This window comes from Fukomys damarensis, unplaced genomic scaffold (genome assembly GCF_012274545.1).
Source record: "Fukomys damarensis isolate Sample0158 unplaced genomic scaffold, DMR_v1.0_HiC HiC_scaffold_14, whole genome shotgun sequence".
Classification (NCBI taxonomy): domain Eukaryota; kingdom Metazoa; phylum Chordata; class Mammalia; order Rodentia; family Bathyergidae; genus Fukomys; species Fukomys damarensis.
Genome location: NW_022900926.1, coordinates 36,330,102 through 36,355,485, shown reverse-complemented (window position 1 = coordinate 36,355,485; position 25,384 = coordinate 36,330,102). Strand labels below are relative to the sequence as shown.

The 25,384-nt window shown below is 37.7% G+C and overlaps 1 protein-coding gene across 19 annotated transcripts in view; it reads left to right on the top strand.

Moving 5' to 3' along the window:
* Afdn (afadin, adherens junction formation factor) overlaps positions 1 to 25,384 on the top strand; it is a 102,983-nt gene that overhangs the window by 39,169 nt on the left and 38,430 nt on the right. For 13 of the 19 annotated variants that reach the window (XM_010639415.2, XM_010639423.2, XM_010639455.2 and 10 more), the window contains 12 exons: positions 426 to 495; positions 5,110 to 5,228; positions 9,516 to 9,577; positions 9,680 to 9,885; positions 11,733 to 11,753; positions 12,490 to 12,635; positions 13,157 to 13,251; positions 13,603 to 13,868; positions 15,259 to 15,402; positions 16,908 to 17,106; positions 20,642 to 20,745; positions 23,849 to 23,935. In XM_010639415.2, coding sequence (XP_010637717.1) covers positions 426 to 495; positions 5,110 to 5,228; positions 9,516 to 9,577; positions 9,680 to 9,885; positions 11,733 to 11,753; positions 12,490 to 12,635; positions 13,157 to 13,251; positions 13,603 to 13,868; positions 15,259 to 15,402; positions 16,908 to 17,106; positions 20,642 to 20,745; positions 23,849 to 23,935 — 1,519 coding nt within the window. The remainder of the gene's footprint in view (positions 1 to 425; positions 496 to 5,109; positions 5,229 to 9,515; positions 9,578 to 9,679; positions 9,886 to 11,732; positions 11,754 to 12,489; positions 12,636 to 13,156; positions 13,252 to 13,602; positions 13,869 to 15,258; positions 15,403 to 16,907; positions 17,107 to 20,641; positions 20,746 to 23,848; positions 23,936 to 25,384) is intronic. The other 6 variants (XM_010639477.2, XM_010639440.2, XM_010639487.2 and 3 more) reach the window with 1 other exon arrangement.

Below are 25,384 nucleotides of genomic sequence, written 5' to 3'. Positions count from 1 at the left end.
TTTTTTTTTTTTTGGTGCTGGAATTGAACTCGGGTCCTTGCGCTTGCAAGGCAGTCCACCGAACCGCTGAGCTAAATCCCCAGCCCTGTTAATGTTTTGTTTTGTTTTTTTTTAATGTGATGCTGGGAATTGAACCCAAAACTGCCTAGGCAAGCAAGCACTCTACCACTGAGCTACATGATCAGCTTTTTATTTTGAGACAAGATCTTGCTAAATTTTCCAGGCTTGGAAGATCCTCCTCCTTAGTAGCTAGGATTACAGACATGTGCCACTGTGCTCAGCTGTAGAGCGATTTCTGGATGATCTTTGAACACTGGTATATTTAGCTTAATGGTTTCCTGGGTTTTATGTTAGAAGAGACTTTGTCCTATTGGTTGAAAGTTAATTTTTTGTTTGTTTGTTTTTGTTTTTGTTAATCTTGACAGAACTGTTCAGGAGACAACCTTTGATTTGGGAGGAGATGTTCACAGTGGAGCAGCATTGCCAACAAGCAGGGTAGGTAATTTATATATTTATGACCTGATTGGCCTGTGTGTTTAACATTGTAAAATACTGAGTACAGATACACAGGTAAAATACTCATGACTCTCCTATATAATACAGTGGCCCACCATGAGTTGTACCACTCTGTGGTGTATCTCTTGGAGACATGTAAAGGAGAGATATGAGGCTGTTTGTTCCTTTTTCCCTCAGCCAGGACATTGTGCTTTCTCCTCCATATGCAGCACACATTTTCTAGGCTTCACTGGCATGGGGTTAGCCTTTGTCTTAGTTACTCTTCTCATTACTGAGATAAAATACCACCTGACAACTAAAATTAAAGAAGAAAAGGTTTATTTCAGCTCACATTTTTTTGAGGTTTCAGTCCATAATCAGCTGCCTCTAAGGCAGGATAGCATGGCAGAGGAGTATTACAGAAGAGAAACAGTTTGTGTCATGGCAGGCAGAAGACAGCAAGCAGCAAATAGCAGCATCAGGGAAACATCAGAAGCGTCCTTCCTGTTCTTTTATATTCTGTCAAGGCTATAAATTTATTGATTGGTGCCACCCAAACCCAGGGTGGGGCACCTTTAATCCCAGTAGCACATCATTAATCTCAGCATCACACACCCTTGATCCATTCATCTCTGAAAAGCCCCACCTATGACCACATGAGGCTTTGGGGTGGGGGCATCTAGATAAGAAGCTACAACAGCCCTCCTAGGCCAGATTCCACCTGAAAACAGGTCTGCTCTTATCTAGCCTCAGCGTCAGGGCTAGCTTATTATCTGGGTGTCCTCAGACACTGTCCCCCTACAGTTATTCTTAGTTCTGGGGTAGTCAGTTCATCTTTCCTCACTTGGTTTTATGCTAACAAACCCTCCAGAGCTTAGTGGGCTAAAACAACAGCCCACTTATTTATGTACAAGATTGTGGTCTGCTTTGAGCTTCCTGGGGTAGTTGATTTGCTTGTCTTTCTGCTGGTCACTTATATGGCTGCATTCAGCTAGCAGATCACTCAGTCTCCAGACCATACTAGGATAACCCAGCTGCCTCCGTTGTCAGGTTCCCTCGATGGTCCTTCCACCCCACAGTCAGCCAGAAGTCTTAGTTGTGTGATACCTCACAAGAACCTTGAGCCTCTGAGCTTCCTAAGGCTTGGGCTGGTGTAGCATCAGTTTCTCTGCCTTGCCTTGGTTGAAGTAATCTCAGGCTCACCCAGATTCAAGGGGAAGAGGGTCCCTCAAGATGTAGTTCATTGGAGTTCACAAGGCAGCAGAATCTTGAGTTGTCTAATCAGTATCAAGACATGCACCAGGATCTTTTAAAAACCTATAGTACTGCATACTGTCAGCTGTTGACCTCACTTGTCTACTCTCATTTACAAAACAGTTCTTGAAAAAGTCATTTGTAGTGACTGTGCCCACTTCCTAACTTCACATCCTTTAGTCTATACTGACTTTTGCCCCTACAAAAGGATTGTGGGTGTCTTCTCAATTGCCAGATGTTTCTGTTTTCGGTGTCCTACTTGTCACAATACTCTTTAGCCATGCCATCACAATGTGGCACACTTTGTTCTGGCTTCCAGGGTACTGCTGTCCTGCTTCTTCCCCTACCATACAGTTGTCTCATTGTGGATACCTCTTCCCCATACAGTTGGCTTCTTCAAGTTGGAGGGCCCCTTCTCTTCTGTGTGTGGTGACTTTGTCCTGTTGCCTAATTTCACACCACCTGATGTTCATTGCTTTCTAATTGCAGCTTTGGCCCTGACCTTTCCAAACTTAAACTGCTTGAGGCTTGCTTATCCTATCAATTTGGATGTCTGATACATTATTTCATATATAGCGGGGCTAAGACGAGACTAAATTTTCTTTCTGAAACTAACTTCTTCCCTGCTCTTTCTTTTAAAAGGATACATCCTCCACACCCTTACTCCACAGGAACCTGTCTTGAGTTTCCCTTGATTCCTTTTCTTTGTTTAGCCTCAGTTTCTGTTTCTTTTCCTCTGAAGGGTCTATGCATGCTGGCTTCAGTGCAGTTCTTGTGTCATGATTGTCACACAGCCTCCTGGATAGCATCCCCTTTTCTGCCCTTTGTCCTCTCACATTCACCCTTCCTCCCATGTGGTACTGGGGGTCTACCCAGGGCCATGTGTATGCTAGGCATGCACTCTTCCATTGAGCTACATCCTCAGCCTCCCAAATAGCTGGGGTTATAGGTGTTCACCTTGATGCTTTGCTGTTTTCTCTCATTTTAAAAATGTGCATTTGAATCTTTTGGTGCTCTGCTTGTAAAGTCCCCGGTAGGCTTTCCACCAGTTTTCCTCCTAGCTTCACAGGTCCTCCCACCTGGTGTGTCTCATCTAGCACCAGCTCTGTTGGGACTCAGGCCTCAGGGCCTTCTGTCCCTGCCTGTGTCCGCCTCTCCCACACGAAGCCCCTTTTGTACTGTGTGCTTGCTCTTGCCCTTTGTTTTCACACAGTAGTACCTTGTCCGAGCCAGCTGTTCTGAAGAGGTCATCCACAAGTGTCCAGTAACATTGCTGAATTTAAGTTCTTGGAGTATCCTTTATTATCATCTGATGTCTGTTCTATTTATTGACTGAATGGAATGTGAACCCTGGACTCAGATCCTGCTTCACAGATCATTGCTTTGCCTCTAGTACTTAGAAAAGTGCCTGGCTCTTAGTCTCAGCAGAACCTAATGCATTGAGTACTCTTGTAGCTGAGTAGAGCTGGTGCGCAAAAACAACACCACCACCACCAACAACAAAAAAGCATACACTTGTTAAATAGAAGTAAAAATATAAACTGAAAAATCATTCGTGATAAGCAATAGCTAACCTCTATTAACATTTGTTAAACCCTTCCTTGAACCGTGTCTTATGTTTGTTCACTGACACATGTCCTCATAGAGGAATAGATGTACTGCCCCATACACCTTCTGTGCAGCTCCTGTTCACTGCCACATGTCCACACAGCTGGATAGTTTTCTGTTCTGCACCTGTTCTTAACAGTTGGATGGGTCCCCCACCCGCTTCACATAGCTGCCTAGATCTCTCATTCTCTGCACACACCATTCTGTCCTGCTTCTGTTAGTGATACGTGACCACATAGTTGGGTAGATGTTTCTCTGTCTCTGCAGACTTATTTCTGTTAGGCTCTCATTCACTTACACTTATCCACACAGCTGGACTGATCTCTCTCTACATACATAACTTTCTGTCACGCTACTATTCACTGACCTATTCCACACAGCTGTTCATCTCTCTCTCCACACACGTTTGGACTCCTGTTCACTGACACAGTGTGTCCATATAGCTGGATAGATCCATATCTCTGTACATATCTGTCCTCCTTCCTTTAGTCATTATTCTGTGAGCATTGTCTTATGTTTTAAAAAGTCACTTCAAAACAAAGTATTTTATAATGTGCAAGCATATAAACATACCTAATTTATTTCTTCATTGCACTGTTACTAGATAGTTGCAAGATTTTTTAATAGTCTAAATAATAATGCCACCCCTTAACCAAGCAGTTTTAATGTATGAATGTATTTTATCTAATTGTATATGAATGTGTGTGAATGTATATATATATTTGTAGGAATTGATGTCACAGTATTCTTTATACTGATAACATTTTAAATAGCACAGTAGAGCATTGGCTTGATCACCTATCATGAATAATCAAAATATTATATATCCATTATGCTTCTATAAGTAAGATGCTTATACGCAAAAGAGTCTTCTTTGAAAATTAGTTGTATCACCTCCTTTATGGAAAGAAACTGAAAAATATGTAAAGCTCAATGTTAATTTTTGGGTAGACGGTATGGATAGTGTTTAGTTTCTTATGGTCAATTTCTTTTTCTTTTTCTTTTTGGATTGAACTTCATGGTCAATTTCTTATAAGAAATTTTGCTACAGAGAGTTTTAGTACATAGAACATTCATTAAAATGTTTTGATGGTGTTCTTAATATAGGTAATAACATTTTTGCCTAATTACTTGAAATGTGTACAGTTTAGAAGTACTACATAATACTCTCTTGGGTCACTATGTGTTTTTCATTTTTGTTGATAATGACCAGGATATAAACCATTTTCTGTATTGAATTCATTAGCTACTATCCTATCAAGTAGAATTCCCAAGACTGATAAGCAGAAGACTCCAGTTCATTGTACATACTCTCTCAGCTCTGACTTTAAAAGATTTGACTTTAAAAGAACTTTTGTAGGGCCAGGAATTTAGCTCAGCAGTTTTGCCACCTGCCTCGCAAGCAGAAAGTTATGAGTTTGATCCCCAGTACCCCTCACCAAAAGAACTTTTGGGAGTATAATCACTGTCGTTATTCTTCTCTGAAAAATCATAGTGCTTGTACTACTTTAGTTTGCCTGTGTTTTATAGCTGACTCCTAGTTCTTTGAAAATAAAAGTGATTGTGTAATTCATGTTAGTCTTTTAATGGTTTTGCCATGCCACCATGGACACAGCATCCTCAGCAGGAATGCAGTACTTTCTGGTCTTGCCCTCAGCTTCCCTGTGTGGCAAACCTGTGTCAGATATCTGCCTGCAGTGCCTAGTATAAAGCTTGTTTGGCATTGTGATTCGTTATTTTTCACTCACACAGAGTACCACTAGACTGGACAGCGACAGGATATCATCTGTCTCCAGCACAGCTGAGCGAGGGATGGTGAAGCCAATGATCCGTGTGGATCAGCAGCAGGACTATCGCAGGCAAGAAAGCAGGTAGGGAATGTTGCAGCTTTAAATGTGACGGTGGTCCAAACATTCCTAAAGAGGGTTTGTAGCAAAGATTACTAAATTTGTGAAGGTTCAGCTGACATTGTCATAGTATCTGCAATAAAATAAGTGTTTTCTGAGTATTTATTGAGTTAAAAATGCTTTATCAGTAATTGTGCCCCTCACTTATATGTCATTGTTAGCAGGTTGATAGAAGACATACTGAGTTATAGTATTGCTCTTCCAAACTTGCTGCTCTGTGACAACACTTGGAGAAAGGAGTTTTAATGGAATCTTAATATTTTGACAATTTTTGTATTTAGAAGAAACTAGTTATTTCACCAATTTTTAGAAGAAATTCTTACATGCTTAAAAATACAGCCATACTGACTTTGTGCTAGTTTTTCAGCATTTTGGAGGGCTGAATTCTCTCATCATGCATACTCTGATGTGGTGTGTCTCCCTGTTGAGACTAGTGAAGGATGAACTTCTATTTTTTTCTTCTGGCATTGTTCTTACCTAGTTTGGGGGGCAGAATACTTCCCTTTTATTTCCTTACATTTTAATATGTGTCACCTTAATCAGAATTGTATATGTTCTTGGACCTTTGAAATTAAATGTTGAGAAGGAGTGTCAGTGCTTTAAGCATGGTAGTTCAGCAACAGGTGATGAGTTCTAGTTGCTGACAGGCGTACCTCTGTTCTGGAGCCCTAGACACACTCAGACAGAAATAGGGAAATGCTGTATGACAGCCAGGCTTATAGTTGCAGGTCTGTAATCTCAACACTCTGGGAGACCAAGGCAAGAGGATCGATCACAAGTTCACGCTCAGCCTGCGCAACTTAGCAACTTTATGAAACTGAGCTGGGGAATGTAGTCCAGTGTGAAATTCTGGGTTCAATCCTTTGTATTTCAAAAGAAAGAAGGGGGACTGGGTAAGGAAGGGGGACTTTAAATTTAAAGTTTGATTAGTATGGAACTGGGAACATTGCCCTGTAGATCCTCTTCAGACTCTTTACCTGTCAGAGATCCAGTAACTGAGCTGGTTGGTGGATGCAGGTGGCATGCCTAATGTCACTTGCTAGTTCAGTCCCTGACCATGGAGAGGCAGTTGTAATTTTTCCTCATCCAGCAGAGGGCACTGTTTACTGTAAGATTTTAATATCTGTCATTTATTAAATACATAGATTCATCAGAGAATGCCAGGTTTTAATTTTTATTATGGATTTTTGGCCGTTATGTGAGATTTTGTTGGCTATGTGAATTTTATTAGATGTCATAAAAAGTAACTTACTTTCTGTGTCTGTACTTGTTTTTGATGGTATGGCATAAGATTTCCAGAATGGAAAATTACTGTTGTAATGAGTACCTCTGTTTATAAAGTGATTGAGAAATGTCATCCTAGTTTTCAGCTTAGATGTTTGAAGGAGTACATAAATCCAGAAGGGAAAGGGGAAAGTTTACTTAAGATTTGTAAAGTTAATAAGTATATGTAATTTATAGTATGTTAATACATTCTCATTTTTAATTAAATGTTTTGCAAGGTAACGGTAGTTTGTTTTATAGAGACTTCATAAAGGTTTTATTTGAACTATAAATATGTTACCTTGGCTTTTTTTTTTTATTGAGGGGGTACTGAGGATCAAACGCAGGACCTTGCAAGGCAAGTGGTGGAACAACTGAGCTAAATCTCTGGCCTGCTTTGTTGTTTTTAAAACAGGATGAAGTATACGAATCTTTTTTCCCAATCTCACTATTTTTCATATTGTAGAATGTTGAAATAAACAATACTTAATTTAATTGGTGTAGTCATAAAATTTGAGCTGCTTTAATGTAAAATACTAATTTTAATCGTGAAAAATTCCCTTTGAGTAATTGAAGTGACTTTTGTCATTTTTTTCTTTTACCAGTCTCAATTTGAATCCCTTATTTTCGCCAGACTTATTAAAACTATTAAATAATTGGTTAAAGTTATCCAGGTTCATTTGCTAAGCATTAAATTGAAAACAATTTCCTAATTGTGATTTGGATATCTATAAATGTAACAATAAGATACATTGAAATAATTGAGTACTTAAATTATTATTGTTTCTAAAAGCATTTTTATTTTTTTATTTTTATTTTTTTATTTTTTTGGTGCCAGGGATCGAACTTAGGAACTTGTGCTTGTGAGGCAGATAGCAGAACCACTGAGCTAAATCCCTGGCCCAGAATTTTTATTTTTGTAAATGAGTTAAATACAAATATTAAATCATAAATTGAAACATAAATTTTGAAGACCATAATTTCACAAAAAGAATATTTTTGCTTTTGTTTTTGATGATTATAATAGTTTGTGTGAACTCAAATTATTTTCTTTCTCTTTACTTGTCTTTTGATGCCTGGAGAATATGAGGATGGAGGGAAGAAAACTGTTTGCTGTTAGAAAAGAATTGTTTTAGTTAGCCAGTCTGTAAACTATTGAAAATCTATCCTGAATCATTCTTTCTCATTTATGGAGAACTTTCTCATTATTTTATTAACTTATTCAGTGAGTGAACCAATGATTGAGTTATTTATTTCTGAAAGGCCATTTCCAGCTGTTTAAGGTTTCTCCACTGAAGTGTCACTGTGGCAAGTGACAGTTGACTGTTACTTTAAGTCACTAGAAACTAATTATGCTTTGGGTATCCTGACAGCTGTCTTTCAACTAACTTTCTTTCTCACCAGATACAAAGGGTATTTGAACACCCACTAACCTGAGTTTGATTTGAATCTATGTTTAACTTAGTGGATATTTCTATTCCAGTGTAAGTCATCATTATCCCCACTGTTCATTTTTCACAAGGGCAAAACATGTTTTTTGTCTTTTGTTGTTGTTTTTATTTGTTCAAAGACAGAGTTTTTGACTTTTTCTGATCATCTCTATTATAAAGTTTCATTAAAATGATAATGGTGTTGAAATGTTAAAGAAGCTAATTACTTGTCTGTTTGCTTGGCTTTAGGTAAATATTATACATAAATTATAGCTAGTAGCAAACTAACATAGCTTGATACTTTAATGGCTTTCATCTTGTCTAAGTGAAAAGATATTTAAACTGAGCAGTACCCACTGAGAAAAATATAAATCCATTAAGATAAGGTGATCTAAACTGGATTTTTAATTATTTATCTTACATATTTTTTAAAAGTTGGTGGTTAGCAGTGGCTTTTCAATGATTTTAGCTTTTTGAGATGGGGTTGTCCTTTGTAGTTCAGGCTGGCCTTGAACTTACTATGGTAGCCCAGTCTGCTACCTTAGCCTCCCAAGTGCTGGGATTACAGATGTGTGCCACCATAGCTGACATTTTCGATTATTTTTGACTGTGGTTACACCACAATTGTTTTTACCTGGCTAGACAAGCAGGTGCATGCGTGCGCACATGCTTGCACACACACACACACACACACACACACACACACATACATATACATATGTATACCTTTATAAATGGAAGAGGACTTTCACAAAACAGTGCTCATCCTTACACCTTGCCATTGTGTGAGGGTCCACTTTTTGAAGAACTTTCTTGCAGAAACAGAAGTGTCTGTAACTTTTTAATTCATTTGATACTGAATACCTGGATATATATAAAAATTAGCACAATGCTAGTTCTTAGAAAGGACTCAAATTATCGTTCCTCTTGATTTCTACTTTTTGCTGCTTTCTTTGATGAAAGATACCTGAAATTTGCATGATCTAATGAAAAAATGAGTAGAATTGCTGTTTAAGGCATGCATCACTGAGTGTTCGAAAAGGATAATACTAAGTGACTGCAGGAAACCTTAGGGGTCATCTTGTCCAGCTTTGTGTCAGCAGACAAAGACAAATGCTGTCCAGCTCCTTGGAAAATACTTTTCTTCCCAGTGTAAGGACATAGCTTCCAATGCACCATGGCTAATTTTTCTTGGTGTCTCAGTGGTGTGTCTTCGCTGTTACCTGAGCTCTAGCAGCTGTTGGACAGCTTGATCCCTGTCCTAGACATGAGATGCTCATTAGTATCCAGAATCGTGTGTCAGTTCTGCTGTCCTGATGGAAGCCTGCACTTAAAGGATCTAAACTTCTGTGGACAGTTATGAAAAGAGCACTCCCAGTTCATTCACCTAGATCTTTCACTAGGTAATGTATAAGGCAAGGGATGTGGTACTTATTATTTATATTTGGAAACTCTGTGTCGAGACATTATAAAGTTATTGGAGAACTCTACACAGGTTGTCAGTGACATTGTTAGCTGCTTAGCCTTACTTTCAGCAATGTCAACTTTCTTTCTTTAGAACTCAGGATGCTGCTGGGCCTGAGCTGTTACTGCCTGCAAGCATTGAATTCAGGGAAAGTTGTGAGTAATTTCAGAATCTGTTGTTACTGAATTATTTCTTATTCTACTTTTCGCCATATGACTTTCCTGTGTTTTTTCTTCTTTTCTAAAATTTTTTTATAGCTGAAGATTCATTTTTATCTGCCATTATCAATTACACAAATAGCTCTACAGTTCATTTTAAGTTGTCCCCTACATATGTGTTATACATGGCATGTCGGTATGTATTGTCCAGCCAGCACAGACCTGACCTCAGTCCTACAGAGCGCACACACAAGGTCATTGCTGTCGTCAACAAGATGGTGAGCATGATGGAAGGAGTCATTCAGGTAAGCTCCAGCCTAGAAAGCCAACAGGTCTATATTTATGGTAATTTAGAGTGGTGAAGGAGGTTCTGCAGCATATCTGATCTGGTTACATGTTTGATTCTGTTTTGAGATTTTTTTGCTAAAATAAAAGTTGTATGTATATATAAAAATTATAAAAATGTATAGCTGTGAAAAGTTGAAAGTTACTCTTTTTCTTTGTTATAAAGTTTAGAATAAGTGAAGATAAATTCTGTATTTGGTAATATAATGATCATGAGAAAAACTTAAGACTGCAGTAGTGGTTTTGAGAAAGTGTTGATACTGTTGTGGATTTCCTTATAATGTCCTTAATAACTTATTGAAATTAAATTCATAAAATTTTTTATGTGAATAGCATTTAATGCATTCACAGTGTTGTGCAACCACTACCTCCAAAACATTTTCATTGCCCTGAAGTAAAACACATCTTACCTTCCCTTGGATCCTGATAACCACCTCCTTAGAATTTTTTCATCGTTATAGAAAGCACTTGCTTCTTTCTAATGAGCCCACTGAGATGTCAATAGTAACTGTTTTTCTTCTGAGAGTGTCGACCTATCTCTAGGAATGATGGACGTCGTGATGAATTTCTCACTTAGGATGAAATCTTTGTTAAGCCTATTTTGAAATTTCAGGAAATTGTGTAGGTAGAGTGATTTCATTCCTTTAAGTACTTTGTAGATCTACAGTTGATAAAATTGGGATAGCAGTTTTTCATATATGAAGATTAGTCTTTAAAGTCCTTAAAAATAAATTTACAAATGTTTTAAGTCTTCCTAATACATTTGCCAGTGATCTTACTCAGCTATAAAACTCTAGTAATGTAATATGAGTAAATGGCTTGGTTGTATTTCTCTTTCTATGATCCTTTGAGGGAAACTAAAATGATCTTTTGATTCCCTCAGAATTGTTTTAAAAAAACAAAATTTTTCAAAACATACCCTTTTTTTAACATTCTAACAAGTCACATTCTTAGTTTGGTGGGGTTATTATTGCTCTAGTCAAACTAGGAAAAGGAACGTCATTTTATTTGAATACCTTTTTGTTACTCTGGTACCTTTTTGTTACTCTGGTATCATTGTTTTATGAACAAGCATGAATTTCCTTTCATCACTCCAGAATCATTGTTTGTCTCCCATCACATTTGCATTTACAAGCCCATCTTCAGACTGGGAAATTTCCACCACACACTGCCTTGAGACTTTCCTTGATGGTGTCTGCTAGACAAGGCAGTCACCACCACTAGGACAAGTCTTTTAAATTTGAAATTTAGGATTTATATGCAACTGGAGAAGTCTTAAAAAACTTTGGCAGAAAATAATTTAAATTTTATTTTCAAAAAACTAATTTATTCTCTTTAGTATAGGTATGAGTGCCTTATACATTTATAAATTTTCAGCTTTTTTTGAGGTTTTTACTGGTCCTTCTTGCCTCTTTCATTCTAATTAATTCAGGGGAATGGACTCATATGTACCTTTAAGTAGTAAGCACTCAGTATCATTAAAAAGACACTTAGAAGTCCTTTCTTTGCATATATTTTAAAGAGATTAGTTTGTTCATGTGTGTTTTATTGTAACATCTTTATTGATAAATTTATAAAATTTACTTATGCCAATGTTAAGAGCGTAAAACTAAACCTTTATGTCATGTACTTCCAAAGCTGCTTCGGAACCAATAAGTGAAAATGTAATTTGGGACTAGCATAACTAAATGTTGTACGTTCATGTCGTACCTTCATATTAGTGTTTTGATTTTTTTAAACTATCATGATTGTTTACAAGTTTCTTTCTCTCGTTCTGCTTGATTTCCCCTCGTCTGTTTTTCTCCAGGAAGTAGACCAGGTTGATCAGGTAGGACATACTGCTGGGAGCTGATCCTAGCTGTGTTGGCTTAGCTGAGTTTCTCATGCTGCTTCCATGTCAAATACAATACTACAACAACTGGACTGAACAGCTCATAACACTCATTCAGCAACTGAAACATGCAGTACTAAAAACCTTCTTGACTGTGCCACTTTTATCAGCATTTCATAATTTCTGCTTAATGCACTTCAGTGTGGATATGAAATGACAAAAGTTCTGTTTCTTCTCTTTATTATTTATCCTTGGTTCCTCTTCTTTGGATCTCATCTGAGGTTGCCTGGCCTGCACATGTGGTCGGGAGAGGACACAATACATCAGTATTTGATACTGAGTTGCATGGTGTCCTAGCCAGTGACTACAAATATCAGGGTGGCTGGGGTAACCATGGATACATGTGTGTATACTGCACAGATTACCAGATAATGCATAGTCTACAATTCGGTATTGTATTATTTAAAACCTCCATTTTTCCACTCATTCCATTAATTGAAGCTAATGAGACCCACTTGTCTGTGTGTAAAACCTACAAAGCAGCTGCAGTAGTTGCTTTCCACTGCACTGTATACACCCAAATTTCTTTGCAAGTATCTGGTATCTGTGGTAAATACCTGGGTGAAAATGGGAACATACTGGTTTATCTTTGGCAGCTTTTCAGGAGTATTCCTGTTTGTTTTATTATTTTACTTTATCCTGTGTTGCTTATGGAAATGTGTTCTATTCACAGAAGCAAAAGAATATTGCGGGGGCACTGGCCTTCTGGATGGCAAATGCATCTGAACTTCTCAATTTCATCAAGCAGGACCGAGACCTCAGTCGAATCACATTAGATGCCCAAGATGTCTTAGCTCACTTGGTTCAGATGGCGTTTAAGTAAGGAACACATGTTTAAAAGATGACACTGTTCTGACGAGTTAAATCATACATTTTCTTACATAGTTTTCAAAATTAATAAAGTTTTTACTTACCTTAACTGAAGATATATCAAGAAACATAAGTAAAATGTGTTGACTTAAGAATATTGAATTCAGGGCCATGGATTTAGCTCAGTGGTTCCCACTGCTTGCCTTGCAAGCGCAAGGACCCAAGTTCGATCAATCCCAAACTAAAAAATACTAAAAAAAGAATATTGAATTAAATGAGCCATGTTTTAAGGATCCTGAGATTATAATCCTTGTGTCTTTAAAAATGGAAAATATTAATAAAGAATACAGATTGTTGGGCTGGGGATTTAGCTCAGTGGTTCCTCCGCCTACCTTATAAACACAAGGACCCCAGTTCAATCCCTGGTACCAAAAACAAAAAAAGAATACAGATTGTTTGATATATGATAACATGTCTACAGTAGCAGTGTATTGTGCTGAGATTATTATAATTGTTCACATTTTTTTCAGATACTTGGTTCATTGTCTTCAATCAGAACTTAATAATTACATGCCAGCCTTTCTGGATGACCCTGAAGAGAACAGTCTGCAGAGACCTAAAATAGGTTAGGATATTCTTTATCTGTCTCCCTCCTTTCTTCCCTCCCTCTCTCCTCCTTCATATTTAACTTCATCTTAATGTTTCTTATATGTAAGGTGTGTAATTTTTAAATAAATGAGAGGTCTTATTGGACTTGCCAGTCTTAAAAATAGTAACTTTTAACTGCAATTTGTTTTGTTTATGAATAGTTCTCATTTTTAGTATGTCATGTCACCGAACCCTGTCTGAAAGAAACTGGTATTTTGAAGTGAATGCATGGCAGTTATTAACATAGCTTCCATTTTCTAAATTTGGTATAACACAGAAGGTTCTTGGATGATATGTGGCCCCTGTCTTTTCGTCCGTGTCCTGACAGATGATGTGCTGCACACACTCACGGGAGCCATGTCTTTGCTGCGGCGCTGCAGAGTCAATGCTGCTCTGACCATCCAGCTTTTCTCGCAGCTGTTCCACTTTATCAATATGTGGCTGTTCAACAGATTGGTGACTGACCCAGATTCGGGGCTGTGTTCCCACTACTGGGGAGCAATTATCCGCCAGCAGTTGGGACATATTGAAGCTTGGGCAGAGAAGCAGGGGCTAGAGCTGGCAGCTGATTGTCACTTGAGCAGAATTGTACAGGTTTGTGTACATGATTCCCACCCCACCAGTAATGTACTTTATAGTAAATGTGTCAGATTTATGGCGGGCAGGAATTTAGATGCAGCAAAACCTCAGAACCCTCTTTTAGGGATTTTTTCACATGTATAAATAGGGAAATTGTGATGTGTGTCTGTATCTGAGCCACCATAACAGCACACAGATTGAGTGGCTTAATAGAAATTTCTCCCAGTTCTGGAGGCCAGAAGTTTAAATCAAGGCATTAGAAGGGCTGGTTTCTTCTGAAGGCCATGAGAGAGAATCTGTTCTAAGTCTCTCCCCTAGTTTCAGGGGACTTACAGACAGACTTTGGTGGATGCCTCATCCTGGTCTCTACCTCCATCTCTCCATGGCAGTCTCCTTGTGTGTGTGTCTGTCCCAGTGTCCACTTTGTATAAGCACACTCACAGTACTTGACCTAGTAAGCTCATCTCAACTTGACTACCTTTCTAATGACCATGTCTCAATGAGGTATTTTCTGAGGTCCTGGGAGTTAATCCTCCAACATAGGAATTTTGAAGGACACAGTTCAGCTTTAATAGATACCAGTACTGTATAAGTATCCTTAAAGGATCCTTTTTTGTTGAGATCAGTAAGGCATATTTCAGAAAGCTCCATACTGTTATGATAAATACCAGTTTAACAGTGAGCAATTAACTATGAAGAATATAAGCTAAATCATATCCTGTTGTCTTAGCCACTTCTAAGAGAATTTTTAAGTTACCTAAGATTAGGAACTGGTATTTTGAATTTCAGGAAGTGAGTTATCTATAACTTAAACCACAGGATAATTTTTTTTGTTATTTTAATTTATTATTTAACTTTGTTTTTGATTTCTTTATTGCCTATGAAGAAATTTGGTACATAGCCTAGATTGCTAGTTATGAAAAGTCATTATATGGGCCAGGGATATAGCTCAGTGGCACCGCACCTGCCTGGCAAGCACGAGGTCTTGAGTTTGATCCTCGGTACTGGGAAAAAAAATTATAAAGAAATTAGCATCTCCTTGTAATTGATTATCTGAATCATTATATAAATGTGTAAACTGAAGGGAATTTTAAAAATTCTTTATGAACATTAATAGTTAAATCTATGTAGTGAAATCTAAAGGGCATCTAAAAGCCTTTAAAAAAATCAATATTTAGTTTAATTTAAAACTGTGTCTGTATAAATATCCCATGTGTCGAAATTAGCAAGTTGTTAGCTTTAAGCATATTATGTAGAAGACTTATTTTGGCAATGGGAATTTGAACCCAAGGCCTTGTGCATACTAAGCATGTGCTACCACTGAGCTACAACCCTAGCCCCAAAGGATATTCGTTTGTGCAGTATTGTACTTTTAAATATTTTATGTCACTTATTCTTTTGAAAGGCAACCACTTTGCTTACCATGGATAAGTATGCACCGGAAGATATTCCAAATATAAACAGTACCTGTTTTAAGTTAAACTCACTGCAACTTCAAGCCTTATTGCAAAATTATCACTGTGCACCCGATGAGCCTTTTATCCCAACAGTAAGTGGATGTTACTATATTACCAGAGAGTGTGGGCATATTTGGACAGGGACATTTTTTTAAAAAGGAAAAATTTTTTAATAATTTATTTTAATAAGTTAGCTTATTTTAAATAATGAGGTCATTTTGCTAATGATATCTGAGAAGGAATTCAGTGCAAGGAACAGAAATTGCACATGCAATCTAATTAGAAAATGATTTAACCTAAGTAACTGCTTTTTGGGAAATCACTGGAAGAACCAGAAGAAATAAAGTTGGGAGGTTGGCCCTAAACTGTGGAGTTCGGGTATCTGCCAGTGTAAGTACCACAGGGCCAAAGCTGCTGCCATGGCCACAAAGATTCTCTTATAGCACTGTCAGGTCTGCACTTTAGCATCAACAACAGCAGCATGTGACCTCCAGTGTGTGGCCACAAACCTTGTACAGAGGTGGCTGATAGTAAAATCCAATCTTAACCCAGAAGAGAGTCTAGATTTGGGCATGTCTCCTGCACACTGGAAGGAATGGAGGGTAAGAAACCCATTTCATAATATCTAGCACCATTGGCTATTTGTACTGAGAGACATGCTGCAGATATCTACCATAAGAGCCTGAGGTCTACATAAGCTGACAGGCACACGATTCCCCAAACTGGAAATCACTGTCAACAAGCAATACAGTGGATCCATAAATCATGTCAGTCATACAAAGGAATAATAAACTACAGTGAGAAACAGTGAACCTTGGTCACACAGCTTGATGAATTTATGACATAACACAAGCAAAGCCATATGCATAGTATGTAAATATGCATATGTCTGTATGCACTTCAAGAACAGATAACAGTCCGTAGTGTTAGAAACCTTAGGTAGCCATTCTCTTTGAAAAGTAAGAGTGGTAGTGGGGAATGAGGCATGCTTCTGGTGGTCAGTGTTCATTCATGGAGTGCAGGTAGACATGGTAGTTGAGCTTGTATCCTCATTTCACTGAGCTGTACAGTTAGGATTTTGAACTTTTCTGTATGTTTAGCATATTTCAGTGACATGTTTTCAAGCAAATCACCCATAAGCCCATAATTAGAAATACCTTCTGTCTGTTGACGTTTCCAAAGAAGGAGAAATGCTGTGTAAATATTTTGTCCTAGTTTTTTATATTTATCAACATGTAAGCTTTTCCTTTGTCATTAATCAACAAAAATAGTTTTAATAACATTAATAAAGATGTTCAAGAATTGTACAAAGAAATGACTATTTTGGAAAAGAGAAAAACATTTTCTTGTTATTGAACATTTTTATGTAAAGCTATAAGTAAGTAATTGGGCATTAATAATTACTGTCTTGTTTCATATTTAAAACATGCTCATCTTGCATGTGTGTTCTGAGTGTATTGAATCAGTTTGCCTCCACCATAGCCCTGCATCTATGCACGTCTAAATGTGCTGTAGTGACTTCGAATATTTTTGAATATTGCTGAATGTATGCTTCAGTCAAGCATGTCTTTGTGACTTAGTGCTTGTGTTCCAACAGGATCTTATAGAAAATGTGGTGGCTGTTGCTGAAAACACAGCTGATGAGCTAGCCCGCAGTGATGGGAGGGATGTGCAGCTGGAGGAAGATCCTGACCTACAGCTGCCTTTTCTTTTGCCAGAAGATGGCTATTCCTGTGATGTTGTCAGAAACATTCCAAATGGTTTACAAGAGTTTTTAGACCCTCTGTGCCAGAGAGGTAAATGTTTTTTACCACACCTGAATCTAAGTTGTGGCCCAGGTTGAAGTCAGCCTTTCATTTGCTATCTAACAGTCCACTCAGTGGGAGAGCACCTGTGTCATTTGAATAATCACTTCCTATGACTTGAGAAGCATTTCCCTGTAATGTAGGCTCAAACAGTTCAAGACACAGCCTTTGGGTGTGTTGGGCACAGCATCTGCTTTGCCTACTGGGTGTCCTGGTGGTATCTTCTGCCTGGACTTTTGACTGCTCCTCTTTCCTGGCATTCCATTAACCTAGTAAGTTGGTTTACCCCCTTGGACCAACCTGAGACCTTTGTGTGGGTGTAGGTGTGTATATGGCAGGCTTGCAGAGCAGTGGAAAATGGCAAAGACTCATTTCCCAACCAGCCCTGCCATATATGCAGCATGAGCAGATTAAGGATCAGAAGGGTTGCCCTTGGGATAAGAACTCTGAGGACCAGTGTGGTGCTGCCACCCTGCTGCCACTGCTGGGTCATGCTACCTGGCCGGCATGCCCTGTGAACCACACACTACACTTTTCCATATGGAAGAGCTTATTCGGCACAACCAAGATAACATACATCTCAGACATTTTCCTAACCACTAAGACTTGCTGCATAGTCTTTCTGGCGCATATGGATTTTGAAAACACTACTATTACTCCTTAAGTATAAGCTCTTGAATTAGACCACATTTTAATTATGCTCTGGTATGTTTTTTATAATGTGGGAATTATCTCAGATGAGTAGAACAGACTCAAAATGTAGGGGTCTATTTAAACAATAACAAGAGTTACTGAAGTTAAGGTGTTCTGTTCATAGGCAGTTAAATTTAATGAGTATGATTTTTACCTTCAGTAAATAGTTTGCTTACCACAATAAATATATTTTTGTATCTTTAAATATGTCTCATAGTTTTTGATAGTTTTTTAGAAGTTCATCTTAGAGCAGTGACTTCTCTTGAAACATATTTGCTCAGCTCTCATGTTTCCTCATCCTCAGAGGAACAAGGGTGGGGTCGGCAGAGATGAAGCCTGTAAGGCTATGAAGGATGAAGAGAGGGGAGCAGGTGCAGGCAAGGGAGAGCCCATGTGTGCCCAGGAGGAAAGGAAGAAGGGCAGGGCTGCAGTGTGGTCCTGCTGGAGTGCACTGGCCCCACCTCCGAACATATGTTCGGTAGTGGCAGGTACTCAGCTGCCACAGGCTGCTTAGAGGTACCTTTCTGTGTGCCCGACATACCAGCACTGCAGACACCACATCCAGCCCTTCTACTTCCCTACTTGCACCCCATTTGCATCAGCCATGCCACCGTCTGATAGTCCCCTCACCCAGCTCCTGCTCTTCTGCTTTTTGACTCTACTGCCATCAGCTCATTTAAAACTAGGGTTATTTATGGCTCTGTGCCCTGCTAAGAACCCTTCACCTGTGACTTTTAGGGTCAAAATAAACTACTGTGTCTGCTGTACCCGTGTCTACTCTCGGCTCCTGCTGACCCTTCCCCGCTATTAGTGGTTTTCTTAAATTCTAACCAGATCCCCGCTCATCTGGAAAACCTTAGCCCCATCGTGATACTTGGTTCGCTTTCCCTGAGAATAGCCATCAGTGTTGCCTACCTCTGTTACTGTATTGTTGCTTGCACTTGAAAGGGGTCAAGCTTCCAGATGCTTTCCCTGAAGAGTGAGCATGGAGCCAGTTCCCAGGTTGCTGATGCACAGGTAGGGCAAGGACTCCCTCCTCACAGTTGAGGGTGTGCTCCCAGAGTATGCACTTGGTTGGCCTTTCTCACTCTCCCCACATCCATGTGGGCCTTTAATGCCTTGTCAGTAAGCAAGCAGGGAGACTAATTTACTAGTATTTTGCAAACGTATATAATTTATAATGTGCAGCAAGTACCAGTTTGGTCATACGTACTGTGAAGCAGTACTTGTAAATGTGGAAATAATGAGGCCTTGATTAAATTTTCTTTGGGATTTCCCCTCAGGTTATCTTGAGTGAATAATTTTAGGACATAGGTGATAGTTCGTCATAATCTTGGCTTCACTACATGACTTCGTATGTGTTAGATAATTATAATACGTACAGCCTAGTGCCCGGATGCCTTTAAAAGAATTACAAAGAGTTGGATATTTTATGACTTCAGCATTCTTAATTCTTCATGCTCTGTTCTTTGTAAGCTGATTAAAGAACTACTATGTACTCTACCTTCCTTTTGTTTTTTCATACAATGCAGTCCTGTGAGAGAAGACTACATAATTAGCCTGGACTTGTACCTGGACCGAGATGCATTCCTTAAGCTCTCATAAAGCAAAGTCTCCATTAGCACCATGGTGTGGAACTTATAAGGAAACCAGACAATTGAAAAATTAAGATCATGGGCCAGGGATTTAGCTCAGTGGCATTGCACCTGCCTTGTAAGTGCAAGGTCCTGAGTTTAATCCCCAGTATAAAAAAATAAATAAATAAATAAGATCATAATTTTTAATTGATATTTCAAAATCTTGATAAATTCATAATACCCTAAAACATAGGCAGTGAAGACAAATTAGAGTTATATTTTAATGAAACTGGATTGAAGCTGATTTTTGTTTAAAAAAATAAAATTACTTTATATCCTTTTTTAACTAAATGTACTTTTGATATCTCCTTTTCCCTCTACCACAGATAAACTTGCTGTAAGTGTCCAAACAGTAGCAGTCCACATTACCCTACTGATGAAACACGAGAGTTGACAAGGTCTTTCCTAGTGTAGGTGAGGCAGAGCCGCCTGTTGACATACACAATACAAGTATTTTCTCTCTTAGTGCAGGCTGCCTCTGGAAGAGGACCACAGCAGCTTTGGAGGAAGCTTTAGAATCACTCAATGCCTGTTTGGTGCAACTTTGTAGAAAAATAGAAAATAAGATTTGATTAAATGAAGGGTGATGTGTTTTGAGTTAAAATATTTTTCTCTAATGAAAATAACAAAAATATCTTTAAAACATTGAATAATTCTAAAATTTATTTGTAACAAACTTAAATGAGTATTAACTCAGAAGAAATTTGGAGTAGTGAGAAGGGGCATACCTGAGCACAGAATTGAACAAGTTAAATAATGTCATTTAGTACAGTGTCAGATGAGATAGACAGATAGCCATGTCTGTGTCATTCTCTGGTTTCCTTCATCATTCCTTTTCTTTACTAAATAGATATTCAGAATGTAATTGAGGGTCTTCCTAGTCCAGTGGGAAAGAATTCGGCAAAGAAGTAATTACAAGATAATTCAATGATTTCTTACGGAAGTAAGAAAAAAGTTCTTTGGGGACACAGGAGAAAGAGACTAGATTTTACTTTTTACTTTGTTGCTGGAATCTTTTTGGATCAAAACAAATATATTATTTTAATTGGTAATTCAGTTTAGAGTGAATAAGGTATAAAGAAAAATATTATCATTAGATAGTAAGCACTTATATCTGTCTTGCTTCCCTTGGTGAAGATCATGTGTCTTGAGTGATGTGCTTTTTCTACTTTATAATTTGCTTGTTTTCTCCCCAGGATTTTGCAGATTAATTCCTCACACATGTTCACCAGGTACTTGGACAATACATTTTGAAGGTGCAGATTATGAAAGTCACCTTATGCGTGAGAACACAGAACTGGCAAGTATTTTGAGGATGTTAGATGAGTCATATCATAAAATGTATTCCTAATGACTCAAGGATCTGATACAAACTTATCCCATACTTACACTGAACATTTTTGTGATAGGAAAATATTAAGATCATTTTTAGCACCAATTTGAGTCAAACATCTTAAACTGTGATTTGTATAGGTACATATTTATTTCCCTTCTGGGCAGTATCTATACTTTTGTCTATAACATGTGGTACTTTTAAAAATACAGAATTCTTATGCTCATAAGCATGCTGACATTAACATTATTGTACATTTAAAAACACAATAATATGGTAGACTTAACAGATATTATAAGAAAAATATTTTTCTTTGGCAAAAATATTTTATTCTTGAATAGTCCTGCCTTGACTTAAATGTATATCAAGTCGTTCACTGATTTTGGGGAGGTAATCTATTAAGTACTTTATTATTATAATCAATTTGTTCTTCACAATCCACTGATCATAATGATTTAATTTATTTTTATCATTGAGTTTATTGGTACATTTTAGGTATACAGTACAGTTACATTCATCATTGGGATCTTGTACCTTTACATGACAGGTCTTGGTTCTCATTTTTTCCCCCATACCCCTGCCCTCCCTTCACCCCCTCCACCCTTCCCTATTTACATAAACTTTGTTTCCATATTTTCATTTTCTTATATTTTTTCTTTTCCCTTATTTCCTTTCCCCTACCCTTCCCACTTCCCTTACACCTTTAGCCCTTTTCTTCCTATTTCACATTGTCAATTATAGCATTTGGATCTTATTTATACTTTTAGTTTTTCACACCAGAGAAACTATTTGGTATTTATACATGAAACACTAAATTTTCTGAAAGATAAGTTAGGCAGAACTCTTGAAGACATTGGTATAGGAAAAGACTTTATGAAGAAATCCTCAGTAGCACAGGAACTAGCACAAAAAATTAACAACTAGGATCTCATCTTATTAAAAAGCTTCTGTGCACTGCAAAAGAAACCACCAACAGAGCTAAGAGACAACCTACAATGTGGGAAAAAAATTTACCAGCTACTCCTCAGACATATATAAAGAATATATAAAGAACTCAAAAAGAAAAACTTCAAAAAATCAGGCCCCCAAATATAAAAACCTGATTCAAAAATGGGCATCTGAAATGAACAGACATTTCTCAGACAAAGAAGTAAAAGCAGCAAATAAATATATGAAAAAATTGTTCAGCATCACTGGCTATTCGAGAGATGCAAATGAAAACAACACTGAGATTCCACCTCACCCCAGAAAGAATGGCTTCTATTGAGAAATCAAACAATAACAAATGTTGGTGGGGTTATGGGAAGAAAAGAACCCTTCTCCATTGTTGGTGGGAGTGCAGACTGTGCAACCACTATGGAAATCACTATGGAGATACCTCAAAGAACTAGGCTTAGAAGTCCCATTTGATCCAGCTATCCCTTTGCTTGATTTCTTTCTGAAAGAATCATACCACAGTGATACATGCACACCCATGTTTATAGTGGCACAGTTTTTAATAGCTAAAACTTGGAAACAGCCCAGTGGCCCATCAGTTGGAGACTGGATAAAGAAGATGTGGTTTTTCTATAAAATGGAGTACTACTCAGCCATAAAGAATGAGAAACTAGGCATTCATAGGAAAATGGATGCATATTTACACCATACTCTTAAGTGAAATAAATAAGTCACTGATATTTTGTATCTTTTGAAATAGTAAAGAGCTTCATACATCTTAAGGAAAATTCTGTTTTGCTCACACTTTTTTTGTTTAGATATTCAAAGTAATTCACTTTGGCTTCCTAACATGCAAGAGCCATCTCCAGAAATTGAATTGATTGTTACTCTTTTACACCAAAAATGTGATTACACTTAACTAATAATGAAAGATCATACCACTAATACTTTTTATTGACTTTAGTAAGTATTGTTTGTCAAATATGAAATAACAGCAGCAACTTCTAATTACCAGATTTTGAAGGACAGCATGTACCTTCTTAGAGAATCATTCATTCTTCCTTTTTCTAATTTATTCTCTGATTTCAGACTTTTTAAAAAAAATGTTTGATATTACCTAATTTTATTTTCTTCCAAATTATTCTCACAGGCTTTGGTTATCTTCTTTCTAAATTAAAAGGCCATGTGTATAATTTCCATTTTCTTACACTTTCATGTTCATGTATTTTGTTAAGTTGCCTTTGGGTTGTATGTGTTGTTGGCTTTGTTCTGTAATTTTCTGTAACTGTTGGAGTGAGTATATCATATAACGTCCATATACTGTTTCTTTTTCTTTCTTGTACATTGGCAGATCTGACGTGCCTCTGAGGGCTGTAGCTTAGTCCACAGGTTGGTTGCTCAGCCGTGGAGGTTTTCCTTGGCAGAATATTTTGAGCACAGCCGTGTGAATCTTATATCTGCTATGTTTTTGTCATTCAAAATAAAATATCTATTGCATTTTTCCTGGGAGACACCAAATGTTAATTCATTGGTGTTACAGCTTGCTTTACTTTTTTTTTCCCCCTTTTTGCTAGCTTCCCTAGAAACCATATGAAATAAATTTAACACATTCTCACTAGCTTGAACCAGCAGTGCTACACACATGACTGTCCAGTTGGGCAGCTTGTACCAGTGGTGCTATAAATGGATCTAATCACTGTTATTGGTCTTTAAATACCACCCAGTGTGTCAAGGTATGTGTGTACCACAAGTGGTTCAAGCCACCCAGCAGCAAGACATACAAGTTACGGCCCTGTCACAAATGTGTAAATTTATTTTGAAAAGTAATAAGGCAAAAATTAGTTTTTGTCTTAATCATCAGGTTTTCTAGCCTGTTAAAAGTTTAAGTTGTTTTGTAACTTAATTTCTTAATGTTTAAAAAGGCAGCTTTTATGACTGGATTTATCTTCCATATTGTAATCAAGAGAATCGGTATGGAGCTTTCCAGCGAACTATACCTGAGAAGTACCCGAGTTAGGGGGTCTTTTTTACTCTTCCCTATCACTTCCTATAGTACACTTGACTGACTAACTTTTTAACCATGTGGAAGCACGTCATTTCAGCCGAAAAGTAAGCCTTTGTTCTCATCCTTTAGGCCCAGCCTCTGAGGAAAGAACCTGAAATCATCACTGTGACCCTAAAAAAGCAGAATGGAATGGGCCTTAGCATCGTTGCAGCAAAGGTAGGGTAGTGTGTGCCATGTGACCTCTAGGCCTACTGTTCCCTGGGCACTGAGTTGACCAACATCAGAGCTGCTGGGTCAGGGAATGTGCCACATGGTGGAGCCACTATGCTTGTGGGTTAATAGAAGGATGAACTCTGAGAAGGTGGCTGAGGGAGCGGTACCTGGCTATCAAGCAGTTGAATAGCACAGTCATCACTTGATCAGCACTGCAGGGAAAAAAAAAAGTATTACTATAAGAGAATAGACACTGATGTGTTGCCTCCTCACAACAGGTTTCAGGCTTTCTCAACCTTCAGTGATCTGAGAGTCCTGGAAACCTCCTGACACAGGAAGGGTTCTGGTTATTAACCTCAACAGTTCCTTTCCAGAGGATCAATTAGAGCTTAGGAGGTGGCTGTGGTTTTTTTTTTTTTAGGGGGTGTTGACTGCTCCCAGAACTCAGAATTGGAGTCCCTTCACTTACTAGTCTGTAGAAAGATATTTCAAGCCACACAGATCTTTTCTCTGAGTTATAGGGAGTTAACATTGTAACACTGGGAGTTATATACTCGTAAACCTCTTATTGTATATATACTTGCTTATGCTGAGCTTCATTTTGGAATTACAACCAGGTATTTTCAGTAGAATAAATAAGATTCTTTGGTCATGTATGCTAATATTTTGCTTTAATGTCTTAGTGCTAAAATTGTTGCCCTATGACCCTATCTCTAGGGAATGTGTGAAGCTTTCAGATACTATGTAGCAGAAATAACTAGAACTAAAGAGATTGTTATTTAATTTATAACCCTACAATTCCTACTGCCCAGGAACCTGAGATGTTTCAAATACTGTACTAAAACATCTCAGTGGGCACTCCCCTACCCAAACCCATGAGGTATGGGGCAGATCATGAGGTCAGTATTGTACCAAACACATGCAAAGGAATGAGACACATCCTGAATGCCCTTAACTGGAAGCAGTAAGCTGATGGGTGCTGTAGACATACCATGTACTGTTCCCTCTTTTAGGAATCTTTGCTCATTGAGCTGCTTTACAAAACAAGGCTTATCATCCTACTTTCTGAGAATTTCCCTGGCAGCTTGCCTGTTATTGCTGTCCCTTGCATCAGGACAGGTCCCTCTGTGATTTGTTTCAAACAATTTGCATAGGGCCGGGCATTTAGTTCAGTGGTTCTACCATCTGCCTCACAAGTGCAAGGGCCTGAGTTTAATCTCCAATACCAAAAAAACAAAAAAAAACAAAAAAACAAAAAAAAACAAAAAAACAAAAAAAAACAAAAAAACAAAAAAAAACAAAAAAACAAAAAAAAACAAAAAAACAAAAAAAAACAAAAAAACAAAAAAAAACAAAAAAACAAAAAAAAACAAAAAAACAAAAAAAAACAAAAAAACAAAAAAAAACAAAAAAACAAAAAAAAACAAAAAAACAAAAAAAAACAAAAAAACA